Source organism: Cherax quadricarinatus, chromosome 17, assembly GCF_038502225.1.
Source record: "Cherax quadricarinatus isolate ZL_2023a chromosome 17, ASM3850222v1, whole genome shotgun sequence".
In the NCBI taxonomy this organism is placed as follows: domain Eukaryota; kingdom Metazoa; phylum Arthropoda; class Malacostraca; order Decapoda; family Parastacidae; genus Cherax; species Cherax quadricarinatus.
Window position 1 is genome coordinate 28306750 of NC_091308.1, and position 14282 is coordinate 28321031.

At 38.9% G+C, this 14282-nt stretch overlaps 1 protein-coding gene across 5 annotated transcripts in view; it reads left to right on the top strand.

The window, feature by feature from the left end:
- Positions 1–14282, top strand: part of LOC128686354 (putative protein-lysine deacylase ABHD14B) — a 116024-nt gene that overhangs the window by 19491 nt on the left and 82251 nt on the right. For 4 of the 5 annotated variants that reach the window (XM_070085894.1, XM_070085897.1, XM_070085895.1 and 1 more), the window contains exon 3: positions 2669–2803. In XM_070085894.1, coding sequence (XP_069941995.1) covers positions 2669–2803 — 135 coding nt within the window. Of the gene's footprint in view, positions 1–2279; positions 2417–2668; positions 2804–14282 lie in introns of those variants that run through there. The other variant, XM_053773192.2, reaches the window with a different exon arrangement.

Consider the following 14282-nt stretch of genomic DNA (forward strand, 5'->3'; position numbering starts at 1 on the left):
CACTCATTGCAACAGGGTTAAATCAAGGAATAAATGTTGCAAAGTGAAAATTGTAAGGACATCCTAACACAGTGCAGTTCAAAAACAAACATGCAAACTCCTCACAGACAGGGGCCTCCGGCTGGGAACTGATTTTTTCTCATCGGTGTTATAATGAAATGACGAACAAAACAATGTTAAGTGAGGACTTGCTGTACACAGATTGTAAATTGTGCAGCTCTTGTAACTTTTTAGGTACTATACCGTGCAGTCCCCCAAGGCTCAGGTTTAAAATTAAAAGTATATTATAAAATTGTAATATTATTAAGATAAATTCCAAAAACTAATACTTTTAAAATAAAAAAAAATTGGTTGTAAGTTAATAAATTTTTGGAATATAATTTGCAACTGAAAATAGTTTATGCATCACTTGGCTGTGGCAAATAAATACCACAGATTTGGTAAAGATCTGCTCTTTTTAATGCTTAGTTACTTTTGTATCCAAGACTAATCATTATAAAATATTTGTTCATTACAGTATATTGCTTTTCAAAATTAGAGAGGGTACTTTTATTTATTTTTATTAACACATCAGCCATTTCCCACCAAGGCAGGGTGGCCTGGAAAAGTAAAACTTTCTTGCTCGAAATGCCCCGGCATGATAGTGGCTTTCTTTGTACTTAACTAATCAAAATTGTAAATACACATTGTAACCTTGCAAGGAAATAAAATATTTATTTATCTTTATCTTATCATCATTCACTCCATCACTGTCTTGCCAGAGGCACGCTTACACTATTTATAAAACTGCAGCATTAGCACCCCTCCTTCAGAGCTCAGGCACTGTATTTTCCACCTGCAGGACTCAAGTCCGGCCTGCCGGTTTCCCCGAATCCCTTCATAAATGTTACCCTGCTTACACTCCAAGAGCACATGAAGTCCCAAAAACCGCTTGTCTCCAGTCACTCATATCTAACGCGCTCATGCATGCCTACGTGAGCACAATCATGCGCTGACTCCTACCCCACCTTCCTTCCACTACAGATTTATACGCTCTTCAAGTCATTCTATTTTGTTCCTTCCTCTCTAAGTGTCTAAACCATCTCAGCAACCCCTCCTCAGACTACAGATTCCCTGCATTATATTCACTCCACACATTGCCCTCAGACACGACATCACTGCCTCCTGTCTTATCCTTGTTGCAACATTCACCACCCATGCTTCACACCCATATAAGACCATTGTATAACTATGCTCTAACTACCCCTAGGAACCTTATACTCTTCCATACATTTATTAAATAAAAGAACTAACCATTCCAAAACTATATCTGTCTTTATCCCATCAATCCCCTCTGTTTTACTCCCTTTCATTCTACCCACTGCCTCATATAACTTCCCCACATTCACAACTGGCTCTTCCTCACTTCTACAAGATGTTATTCCTCCCTGCCCAATACACGAAATCACAACTTCCCTATCCTCATCGACATTTTAACCAAAAGTTCCTCAAAATATTCTCTCCATCTTCCTGATACCTCCAACTCTCCATCTAACAACTCCCCTCTCCTATCTTTAACTGTCAAATGCACTCATTCCCTAGACTTTATCAGTGTATTAATCTCACTCTAAATTTTTTTCTTATTTTCAACAAAGTTTGTTGACAACATCTTACCCATTCTCTCATTTGGTCTCTTTTTACATTCCTTCACCACTCTTTTTCTCACGATGTAGTCCTCCCTTTTTGTAAAAACTTCTCATAAGCTAACTTTTCTCTCTCACTATTCTCTTCACCTCATCATTCCACCAAATGTAATAAAGTTGGTAGAATTACCGACAATATGTAAAGTAAAAGGACACAAGTGCAACTAAAGTGACATTTATTGTGGCAACGTTTCGCTCTCCAGGAGCTTTATCAAGCCATTACGGTAATGGCTTGATAAAGCTCCTGGAGAGCGAAACGTTGCCACAATAAATGTCACTTTAGTTGCACTTGTGTCCTTTTACTTTACATTCCACCAATTGTTGTTCTTCCCTCCTGCAACACTTAAATTGTTGGAGGACTCTTAGACTATCCCACCTTTACTGCATATTCTTCCTATGATTTCTTGGATGAAACTGATTTATTACACAGAATTCGACTTGCCCTTTTGCACTTGCTGCTGCTTCATCCTTCACTCCTGAAATTTTCCACAGAATAACCTATTTAGGTTTCATGTTTTCTGGGAATATAATAATGATGCAAAATAATAATAATAATAATAATCATTAGTGAGTGTGTGAGGAAGAGTGAGTGTGAGATAGTTTTAATGGTAGTTAAAAGTGACAAATGGTAATGTTAAGTAAGGTGGTAGTATGTAAATTTGCAAGTCATGATGACACAAGATGTAAACACTGACTGTTATTGCAGTATCAGAGCTGCACCTAAGCACCTAACAGTAAGGGCAATATAATAATTCACACTGAATGCTGTTTTTGTAAATGATAGGAACTGTAATAAGTTTAAATTGTTAAATTATTTGTATTTTGAGATATGGTGCTAAGCACACATCTCAAGCTATATCAGACTGTGAATGCTATATGTATGTTAATTATAGCATTAGCAAAACAGAAGTTTGTTGCTTGAATCTGATGAGCATGAATTCCATGTACATGTACAGTATTTGTTTAACATGGTGTATCATCTGCAGCGTGACACCAGTGGCAGAACGATGGCTGAACCCAGCTTCTGGCGTAACTTTGATTTCACTTCTGAGAAGATTCCATCTCAAGTTACTAATGCTGCCCCATTGGTCAAAGTCACCAACAACACAATTAATATAATGGTAATTTGTATTGTATGACTTTTATTTGAAGTAGTAATCTTGTACAGTTTTAATTGGTGATGGTTTGGTATATGTTTCTTACATAGTTTACCCATGTAAATCCCCTGGCTGTTTTAATTGTTGCTTATTTTGTATTAAGATATGTACTTTTTAACACACTGGTCATCTTCCATTGAAGTAGGGTGATCCAAAAAATGAGGAAATGCACTCACCATCATTCATTTAACCCCTAAAGTGCCGCAGGGCAAAAAATAAAAATTTACTTTATGATCCATTAACCCTTTGACTGCCGCAACCCCAAATCCTGAGGTGTCTCCTGGTGTTGCAAAATATTTGAAAAAAAAAAAAAGTTTTTTTCTTATGAAATGATAGAGAATCTTTTCCCAATGGTAATGACACCAAAAGTATGAAATTTGATGGAAAACTTATGGACTTATGCTCTCACGAAGTTAGTGTCCTCGGCAACATTTATGCATCGGCAATTTTGCCCACTTTGAGCCCTATTTTCAGTCAATTCCATTGTTCCAGTCCACTAAACTCATAGCTATTTCTTTAGAACTCCATTTGTTCTATCGTTTGAGTACAAGAAACTGCCCATTTACCGATTTCAACTACCCAATAAAGTGGTCAGAAATTGGCAATTTGGCCAATTTCATGCAAATTAAAAAGTATGTCATTTTCAAAATAGGGTCCAGAATGAACAGTGCAGACATTCCTGGCACTAAAATAACTTTCTCTGTTCATCAGTCATGTCTCCAGGCCCCTGTTATAATACTCTTGCTTTCTATTTTGAATTTTTATTCAAACAAAAGATAGAAGATTTACTGTTATGCAGACTACTGCAATATTGTAAAAATTGTATAAATAACATCAACCCTTTCGTGACTGCATATTAGAATGGCTAGTTGGACATTTATTGGACAATGACATCATTTGTTTACTCTTGAACATCGGCAAAAATCGAACATTTCTGCCACTTGGAGCTCCATTTCAAGATTCTTTTCATAGTAAAACCAATCAAAATCACTTCTATTTCTATAATATGTTTTACATTCTATCAAATGAGATCAAGAAAACAAGAATACAACCATAAATACTATACGAAAATACACCTCAAAGTCGGCGTTTTAATCCAAAAACACGGTCGGAGTTTTTTTCTTCTCATTATGCACTGTGTGCTGCAGGATTTTTTTTATAATGTGCACACTCACCACACAGACCTATTCTCTAATGTATGGGCTTACCAGCTTTCTCCTGCTTGATTTGAAGCCACTAGAATTTTTGAGTATGCATACGTCAAACACATTGGCTCATAAGACCTATATATATATACAACCAAAACAGTCAAAGGGTTAAATTAAAAATAAAAATTTCTTCTGAATCTGAAGAGATTATTTTTCTGGTGGCAGTAAAATGCAGAATTCTGCTACAAGCAATACTTGCATAATTGCGCAGTTTCAAAAATGACATTTTTGGTGCTCGATATGGCAACATTGGGTTTTGCTGCATGATAAATAATAATGCCATTAGTGATTTTTCAAATTTTTTCTTTGATATACAGTAGACCGTCATTTAGCACGAGTTTATTTGGCATGATTTGGGTAAAGCACGATTGAAGAATTGCGGCACAATTTTATGTAACACGTCGTAAGATGAATTTAACACGGTTCAGTTTGCGGGGGAAAAAAAAACTTCCCTTTTCCTCAAGCGGCTGCCTTCTTGTGGATCAGCAGGGGAGACCTGCCGTCCCTAGCCACCCCCCCCCACCATCCCAGCATTCTTACTTCATACATGTCCAGTCCAACTTCTCTGCTACAAGCTTGTGATTGTGAATTGTCTTTTGATCTTTTAATTGTTATATCTTGTATCTGCCAAGCAATCATGACACCCAGTAGGCATACCAGTGTTGCTCAAAGTGGCAAGAAAAGGTGTAAGCATTTAAGTCTTAGAATTAACGAAGGAAACAAAGATTTTAGACAAGACATAACCTGTGGCCATAAAGAAGTATTACTTTGTATACATAAGAAAGAGGTAAACATAAGTTTGTGTGACTGACTTACTGAGTGACTGACTTACTGAGTGACTGACTTGACTGACTTACTGAATGATTTGACTGACTTACTGAACAGCTCGACTGACTTACTGAATCACTTGACTGACTTACTGAATGACTTGACTGACTTACTGAATCACTTGACTGACTTACTGAATGACTTGAGACTTACTGAATGACTTGAGACTTACTGAATGACCTTGACTGACTTACTGAATGACTTGACTGACTTACTGAATGACTTGACTGACTTACTGAATGACTTGACTGACATACTGAATGACTTGACTGACTTACTGAATGACTTGACTGACTTACTGAATGACTTGATTGACTGAATGACTTAAAGTTAGACACTCCAGTACAACCATCAGCATCAGTACCAGAACCTCTACCATCCACCTCAGCCCAGTAGGACCACAACATAACTCTCCACTCTCTCCACAATCATCCACAAACACCAGCACCCACAATTTAAGGTAAGAAATACTATTATTTCTGTTACATTTGTAGTCTTAAGCAGTAAAAACAACATAATACATCAAAACAATAAACTACAATTACATATTTATTTTTATTTTTGTAAGATATGGAGGCCTAAAAAAAAGTTGTTTGGATTTTTTGGGGCTCACTGGAACGTAATCCTGATTTTCAATGTTCTTCAGTTCATCTAACACGATTTTACCTAACACGGTGTTTTCAGGAATGTAACTACCGTGTTAAATAACGGTCTACTGTATGTAATTTTTTTGCTTTGTTTTCACTAATATTGAGTAGAAATGTAATCTTTGTAGATGCTGGCAGTTATTTTCAATTATTTACACGTAAAAACAGTTCTTAAAAATTTATTTACATTATTTACATCATATTTACTCACTAAAATATAAAATGCATTATTTGCATTATTTACACCATAATCACTCGCTAAAATATAAAATGCATTATTGACATCATATTCGCTCACTAAAATATAAAATGCCTCTTTTATATTTATTGTTTGTAATGTTCTGTATATACAGATGTTGAGCATGTTCTTAGAACTGTTGTAGTGTGTGTGGAAGTCTTTAAAACATGGCATCAGGCATAATGGTGTTGCATGTTGCTTACAAGTATAGTACAGTGGACCCTCGATTTTCGTGTTTAATCCGTTCCAGAGAGACCGGCGAAAACTGAAATCGGCAAAAACTGAAAACATTTTCCCCATAAGAAATAATATAAATCCAATTAATCCATTCCAGACACCCAGAAGTATTAACAAAAAAAATTTTTACCTTAAAGATAGATTTACATGCACAAAAGAATGAACATTCAACATGACACTTACCTTTATTGAAGACTGTTGTTGGTGGATGGAAGACAGGGAGGATGGGAGAGGGAAGAGAGTTCATTCTTTGGAAAGGGAATCCAGCTCCATAAAGACTCTTAAGTACCAAGTCCTTATCCGGGGTCATTTCCCTTCTTTGTTTTCTAATGTCACTAGAACCAGCTTGAGAGGCACTGGACCCTTGTCACACAAAATATCTGTCCAGATAGGTCTATTTCTGGCATCTCTTTAAAATTTCCCTAAAATGAGACATGGCATTGTCATTGTAAAAATTGCTGACATGGATTGCAACAGCTTTCTCAGGGTGGTGTTCCTCCACAAATGAATGCACCCTACTCCACATTGCACAAACCTCCTTAATCTCTGCAGAAGGCACCTTCTTCCATCTCTCTTCCTCCTCCTCTGAAGCAATTTCCTGAGCTGTGGTATGTTGCTGTTGCAGATGAAGCTCTTGCAGCTCATCAGTGGTTAGCTCTTGATTGTGGTCCTCCACCAGCTCTTCCACATCCTGTCCACTCACTTCCAACCCCATAAAATTCCCCAATGCCACAGTACTTTCTACAGCAGGCAGAGGGTCGACAGGGGTCAGCCCCAAACCCTTCAAAATCCCTCTTTTGGACACAATCTGGCCACAGTTTTCTCCAAGCAGAGTTCTTCGTCCTGGAAGTCACTCCCTGCCAAGCCTGATCTATAAGGCTTATGCAGTGGAAGATACTGAAGTGATCCCTCCAGAACTCTCTTAGGGTTAATTCAGAGTCCAAGGTTATATCAAAGCACCTTTGAAACATTTCTTTGGTGTACAGTTTTTTGAAGTTTGCAATGATCTGCTGGTCCATGGGCTGGATGAGAGGAGTGGTGTTAGGAGGCAAGAACTTCAATGTTACAAAATTGAATTCCTTAGACAATTGGTCTTCCAAGTCTGGAGGATGAGCAGGAGTATTGTCCATTAACCCTTTGACTGTTTACGCCGTATATATACATCTTAGGAGTCTGTGGAGACAAAGAACTTTGTCCTTGGAGGCAAAGAGGGGAATGTATGAGAGTATAGTTTTACCAACGCTCTTATATGGGTGTGAAGCATGGGTGATGAATGTTGCAGCGAGGAGAAGGCTGGAGGCAGTGGAGATGTCATGTCTGAGGGCAATGTGTGGTGTGAATATAATGCAGAGAATTCGTAGTTTGGAAGTTAGGAGGAGGTGCGGGATTACCAAAACTGTTGTCCAGAGGGCTGAGGAAGGGTTGTTGAGGTGGTTCGGACATGTAGAGAGAATGGAGCGAAACAGAATGACTTCAAGAGTGTATCAGTCTGTAGTGGAAGGAAGGCGGGGTAGGGGTCGGCCTAGGAAAGGTTGGAGGGAGGGGGTAAAGGAGGTTTTGTGTGCGAGGGGCTTGGACTTCCAGCAGGCATGCGTGAGTGTGTTTGATAGGAGTGAATGGAGACAAATGGTTTTTAATACTTGACGTGCTGTTGGAGTGTGAGCAAAGTAACATTTATGAAGGGGTTCAGGGAAACTGGCAGGCCGGACTTGAGTCCTGGAGATGGGAAGTACAGTGCCTGCACTCTGAAGGAGGGGTGTTAATGTTGCAGTTTAAAAACTGTAGTGTAAAGCACCCTTCTGGCAAGACAGTGATGGAGTGAATGATGGTGAAAGTTTTTCTTTTTCGGGCCACCCTGCCTTGGTGGGAATCGGCCAGTGTGATAATAAAATAATAAAAAAAATATACATCTTAAGCGCCACTGTTTCTGACGTATATATACTCATAAATTCTAGCGGCTTCAAATCAAGCAGGAGAAACCTGGTAGGCCCACATGTGAGAGAATGGGTCTGTGTGGTCAGTGTGCACCACATAAAAAAAATCCTGCAGCACACAGAGCGCAATGAGAAAAAAAACGGACCGTTTTTTTGGATTAAAACTCCCACTTTGAGGTGTATTTTTGTATAGTATTTATCATTGTATTCTCATTTTCATGGTCTTAGGTGATAAAATGGAAAACATATTACAGAAATAGAGATGATTTTCATTACTTTCAAGATGACAACGACCTTGAAACTGAGCTCAAAGTAGCAGAAATGTTCGATTTTTACCAATGTTCAGGAGTAAGCAAATCACACCACACGTCCAATACACGTCAACTGGGGAGTCTAATATTCTTTCACTAGTGCACTGATATTATTCATACCATTTTTAAAATAATGCAGTAGTCTGCATACCAGTAAATTTTGTATTTTTTTGTATGAATAAAAAATCAAAATAGAATGCAATAGTAATATAAGAGGGGCCTAGAGATGTGACTAATGAACAGAGGATATGTTATTTTAGTGCCAAGAATGTCTACCTTGTTTATTCTTGACCCTGTTTTGAAATTGGCATCTTTCTTAATTTGCGTGAAATTGGCCAACTTGCCAATTTCTGACCACTTTATTGGGTAGTTCAAATTGGTAAATGGGCAGTTTCTTGTACTCAACTGATAGATAAAGTGGAGTTCTAAAGAAATAGCTATGAGTTTGGTCAACTGGAACAACGGAATTGGCTAAAAACAGGGCACAAAGTTGGCGAAATCGCCGATACATATATGTCGCTGAGACCGCTAACTTCGCGGGAGCGTAATTCCGTGAGTTTTTGACAAAATTTCGAACTGTTGGTGTCATTACCATCGGGGAAAGATTCTCTATCATTTCATAAGGAAAAATAATTTTTTATTTGTTTTTCAAAAATTTTGCGACATAGAATGAGTTTCAGAAAGGGGCCTGCGACAGTCAAAGGGTTAAGAGTGTAATTGGTCTTGAAGATGCCATATTAATAATAATAACACAATAATAATCATTGAGGCGCATTAAATGTGTATAAAACGTTGATATAGACATTTTGCTTAATCCATCTATGATTTTTTTTTCAAAATTATATAATAAACATGCTACATAGCATATAAACATATAAATTAACAAATATGAGATGTTTTTCCGGTCGGCTTGACAGAGTGTACAGGAACCATTTGTGTCTGGGCTGGCAACAACAACAATGTTTGTTTACATAACTCGCCAACCTTCTACACTCTCATTCGTTTATTCATTTAATCTTGTTTACTCACCTCTCACTCTATATTAAGACTACAGATATTTTAAGGTAAGTAATGAGTGGACACATTATACGTATTATAGTTTAATAATAATATTATTATTAATATTAGTACATATGTATTATTGTAATAATAATAATAATTAATATTATTAATTTAGGGCGCTGGAGCACAGATCCTCTGTATAGCACTTTGTCTGGATTTTTTGGGTTATCCTAGGTAATTTATACTATGTATGATAACTTCACTTACATGTACCTGTGTGTGAGAGAGAGAGAAAGAGAGAGAGAGAGAGAGAGAGAGAGAGAGAGAGAGATACAGAGAGAGAGAGATACAGAGAGAGAGAGATACAGAGAGAGATAGAGAGAGAGAGAGATACAGAGAGAGAGAGAGAGAGAGAGAGAGCCACGTTCAGTCAGCCAACCATCCACCCGGCCACCCACTCACCCACCCACCCGGCCAGCCAGCCAGCTACGTATTACACATGTTCCAGAGTTGTTTCTCTTTACTTAGGGTATAGGTTATACTAAATTCTGGCAGGATGACACTACCAGTGGTATTCTCCCATTCACTGTGTCGACAATACATAAAGATAACAGTAACATATGATACTGTATGCGATGTAAAATTTACAGTACAGTTTACTACCATGTGTACATTATATACAGTACATAATTAAAATATAACAATAGAAGTAAATTATGGTAAAAAGAATGAAATAATGATTGTACATTACATTACAGTACTATGTAGGTAGTTTATATAGGAAAAGTTTGACACTAGGCCCTACCCAGTATGTCGGCAATTTTCAAAGATTCGACTTACGTCCATTTTGACTTACGACCAGTTGGTCGGAACCAAGCTTGGTCGTAAGTCAGATGGTAGGTGTATTTATTTATTCTACTGTGGGGTGTATTTATCATCTTTATATGTTATGCATCATGTTTATTATATAATCTTGAAAAAATATTATAGATGGATTAACGAAAATATGTATATTAACGTAATATACGACATTTAATGACACTCGGTAATTATTATTATCATTACTAATATGATGTCTCGAGACATAAGACACTCTTACTGATTTTAATGTGTACCTGCACACCACCACAGTATGTAAGTTTATTTAGGTACAGGTATACATAAGCATAATTATAAGAGTATATATAAAATATGAAATAACTTTTAAAAGCACTTAAAATTTTGGAGTTTCCAGACATAATGGAGAGACTTAGTGCTTAGGATCTCACATAGAATGTAAACAAACCGGGTGGGGTGCGATAACCGTGTTAGAAAGTCAAGTGGGGGAGCCGTATAGAGAGTTTTGGTCATAATTTGAAATGACCGTATTAGTGGAATGCTGTAAAGTGAAACGCTGTAAAGCGGGGCCCTACTGTATTCCAAGACAATAGTAAATGGCCATGGCAGGTGTAAATGTCCACCTGTCAATGTGTTTGTGACCATTTGAGTACAATTTCAGTACCTAATACCAGTGTCAGAACAAAGAATGGTTATGAAATGACAAGAGCTACTATAACTTATAATTATCAGAACATAAAAATTATATAAATAATATGAAAAAAATAGAAAAAAAGGTATATCCGCAACACTTCTGCAAATGGCAGGACTCGATGTTGCCGTCACATGAACATCCAGTGCCAACTTCTCCGCCTCATATCTCTTTAAGTACTGACCCTAATTTTTTTTTTATTCTAAAACATATCAAAAAATGTGCTCTTTTTTTTTCTTTAAAAAAAAATTTTTTTTTTTTTTTGCAAAATATTCAGGGTGCTGCACAAGTGAACGTATATATACGTTTGGACCGTTTAATGAGTGGCTCTGAGACAGACAAGCAGACAGAAAGACAGACACAGGTAGACAGAAAGACACACAGGTAGACAAAGACACACACACAGGTAGACAGAAAGACACACAGGTAGACAGAAAGACAGGTAGACAGAAAGACACACACAAGTAGACAGAAAGACACACACAGGTAGACAGAAAGACACACAGGTAGACAGAAAGACAGGTAGACAGAAAGACACACACAAGTAGACAGAAAGACACACACAGGTAGACAGAAAGACACACACAGGTAGACAGAAAGACACAGGTAGACAGAAAGACACAAGTAGACAGAAAGACACACAGGTAGACAGACACAGGTAGACAGAAAGACAGACACACCCATAGGTAGACAGAAAGACACACACAGGTAGACAGAAAGACACACAGGTAGACAGAAAGACACACACAGGTAGACATAAAGACACACACACAGGTAGAAAGACAGATAAACAGACACGCAGAGATACACATATATACAGGCAGACAGATACAGACAGGTTTATGTGCAACAGTGAAAAATAGAGAGTTCGAGAGTAAGAGCCTTTCTTGCCACAATCTCCAGTGCAAGATTCAGACTTCATCTTAGGGGTCATGGTAAAATTTACTGTCCAGTTAGTACAGTTAATACAGTATGATGATGCTGATAGGGCAGGGTAACTCAAACTGATGCTGCCTGCATGACTCATTGCCGCCGCGAGTATTGTCAAATATTGTACAGTGGTGTGCATCAGCCGGCCCAGCCCAGCTGCCAGATGCATGGTCGTAAGTCGAGTGGACGTATGTCAAGCAGGTCGTAAGTCGGATGGTAGGTGTATAAAAATGAGATGTGGTAGCAGACGACTTGCACAAGTGACGCCATATTAGAAATGATAATAATAATAATCATCGAGTCTCATTAAATGTCGTATATTACATTAATATACACATTTTCATTAATCCATTTTTTTTTTCAAAATTATATATTAAACACGATATATAACATACAAAAATGATAAATACACCCCACAATAGCATAAATAAACATAAATATGAGATGTAGGAGCCAGACTTTTACAAGTGGCAGCAAGAATAACATTTTCTCTAGTCCTACATGAGAGAAAATGTGTTACTGGGGGTAAGTGTACAAAATTATTCCTTTCGTATGTATGTAAGTTTATTCAGATATACACAAATACAGTTACATAGATTATCATACATAGCAGCATATTTGTAGAGAACCCAGGATAACCCAAAAAAAGTCAGAGTGACTTATTTCCATTGCCTTCACTCAAAGTGTTATTTCTTCTAAAAATGGTGTTACATGAGAATGGGAGTGTTCTTCTTTATTTATTCTACTGTATCAGTGTAGAGATAACTTGTACACAATGTAACTTGTACACAAACCAGACATGTACACTTTGTTTACAAACTTACGTTTGCCTGGTTTGTTTACATAACTCTGCGCCTGTCCTACCTCATGTACTCATTCTCTCTCTTTCTTATTTTGTTTTATCTCATTTACTCACCTCTGACCCTACATTAAGACTAAAAATACTTTAAGGTAAGTAATGAGTGAACTGTATATGCATTTTATGGCTCTGAGATGCTTAAATATCATAGAATAGTATGTGTGGGTGGTCTGGCTGGCTACCATACATACCACACTTGATTTCTTACAATAAATACTACTTGTCTCACCCTAGATTAAGACTACAAATATTTTAAGGTAAGTAATGAGTGCACTATGAGTGTATTTTACTTTTTCATTGTTTTTTGATGCCTGGTTCTATTGCTAACTTAATATATGTTAGTGTAAACTTGTTATCTAGTATTTGTATGCATTTATAAGGGGAAAAAAAGGGTGTTCCACTTTACGGTGATTTCCGCTTTATGGCGGTAGCCTGGAACCTAATCTGCCGTGTAAGCGGCCCCCCTACTGTATATACAAAGTATTTATATGTCCCAGCAATGTTTTGGATATGTGGAAGTATATAATAGTAATGAGGAGGAGGAGGAGAAAGAGGAAGAGGAGGAGGAGGAGGAGGATAAGAAGGAAGAGGAGAAGGAGGAAGAGAAGGAGGACAAGGAGGAGGAGGACAAGGAGGAGGAGGAGGAGGAGAAGGAAGAGGAGGAGGAGAAGGAGGAGAAGGAGGAGGAGGAGAAGGAGGAGGAGGAGAAGGAGGAGGAGGAGAAGGAGGAGGAGGAGGAGGAGAAGGAGGAGGAGGAGGAGGAGAAGGAGGAGGAGGAGAAGGAGGAGGAGAAGGAGGAAGAGGAGAAGGAGGAGGAGGAGAAGGAGGAGGAGGAGAAGGAGGAGGAGGAGGAGGAGAAGGAGGAGGAGGAGGAGGAGAAGGAGGAGGAGGAGAAGGAGGAGGAGAAGGAGGAAGAGGAGAAGGAGGAGGAGGAGAAGGAGGAGGAAAAGAAGGAAGAGGAGAAGGAGGAAGAGGAGAAGGAGGAGGAGAAGGAGGAGGAGGAGAAGAAGGAAGAGGAGAAGAAGGAAGAGGAGTGGAAGGAGGAGGATTAGGAGAAGGAGGAGCAGGAGGAGGAGGAAAAGGAGGAGGAGGAGAAGAAGGAGGAGGAGAAAGAGGAGGAGAAGGAGGAGGAGGAAGAGGAGGAGAAGGAGGAAGAGGAGAAGGATGAGAAGGAGGAGGAGGAGAAGAAAGAAGAGGAGGAGGAGGAGGAAAAGAAGGAGGAAGAGGAGAAGGAGGAGGAGAAAGAGGAGGAGAAGGAGGAGGAGGAGGAAGAGGAGGAGAAGGAGGAGGAGGAGGAGGAGAAGAAGGAGGAAGAGGAGGAGGAGGAGAAGGAGGAAGAGGAGGAGAAGGAGGAGGAGGAGGAAGAGGAGAAGGATGAGAAGGAGGAGGAGGAGAAGAAGGAAGAGGAGAAGGAGGAGGAGGATTAGGAGAAGAAGGAGGAGAAGGAGGAGGAGGAGAAGGAGGAGGAGGAGAAGGAGGAGGAGGAGAAGGAGGAAGAGGAGGAGAAGGAGGGGGAGAAGGAGGAGGAGGAGGAGGAGGATGAGAAGGAGAAGGAGGAGGAGGAGGAGAAGGAGATGGAGGAGGAGAAGGAGATGGAGGAGGAGGAGAAGGAGGAGGAGGAGAAGGAGGAGAAGGAGAAGGAGGAGGAGAAGGAGATGGAGGAGGAGAAGGAGATGGAGGAGAAGGAGATGGAGGAGGAGGAGAAGGAGGAGGAGGAGAAG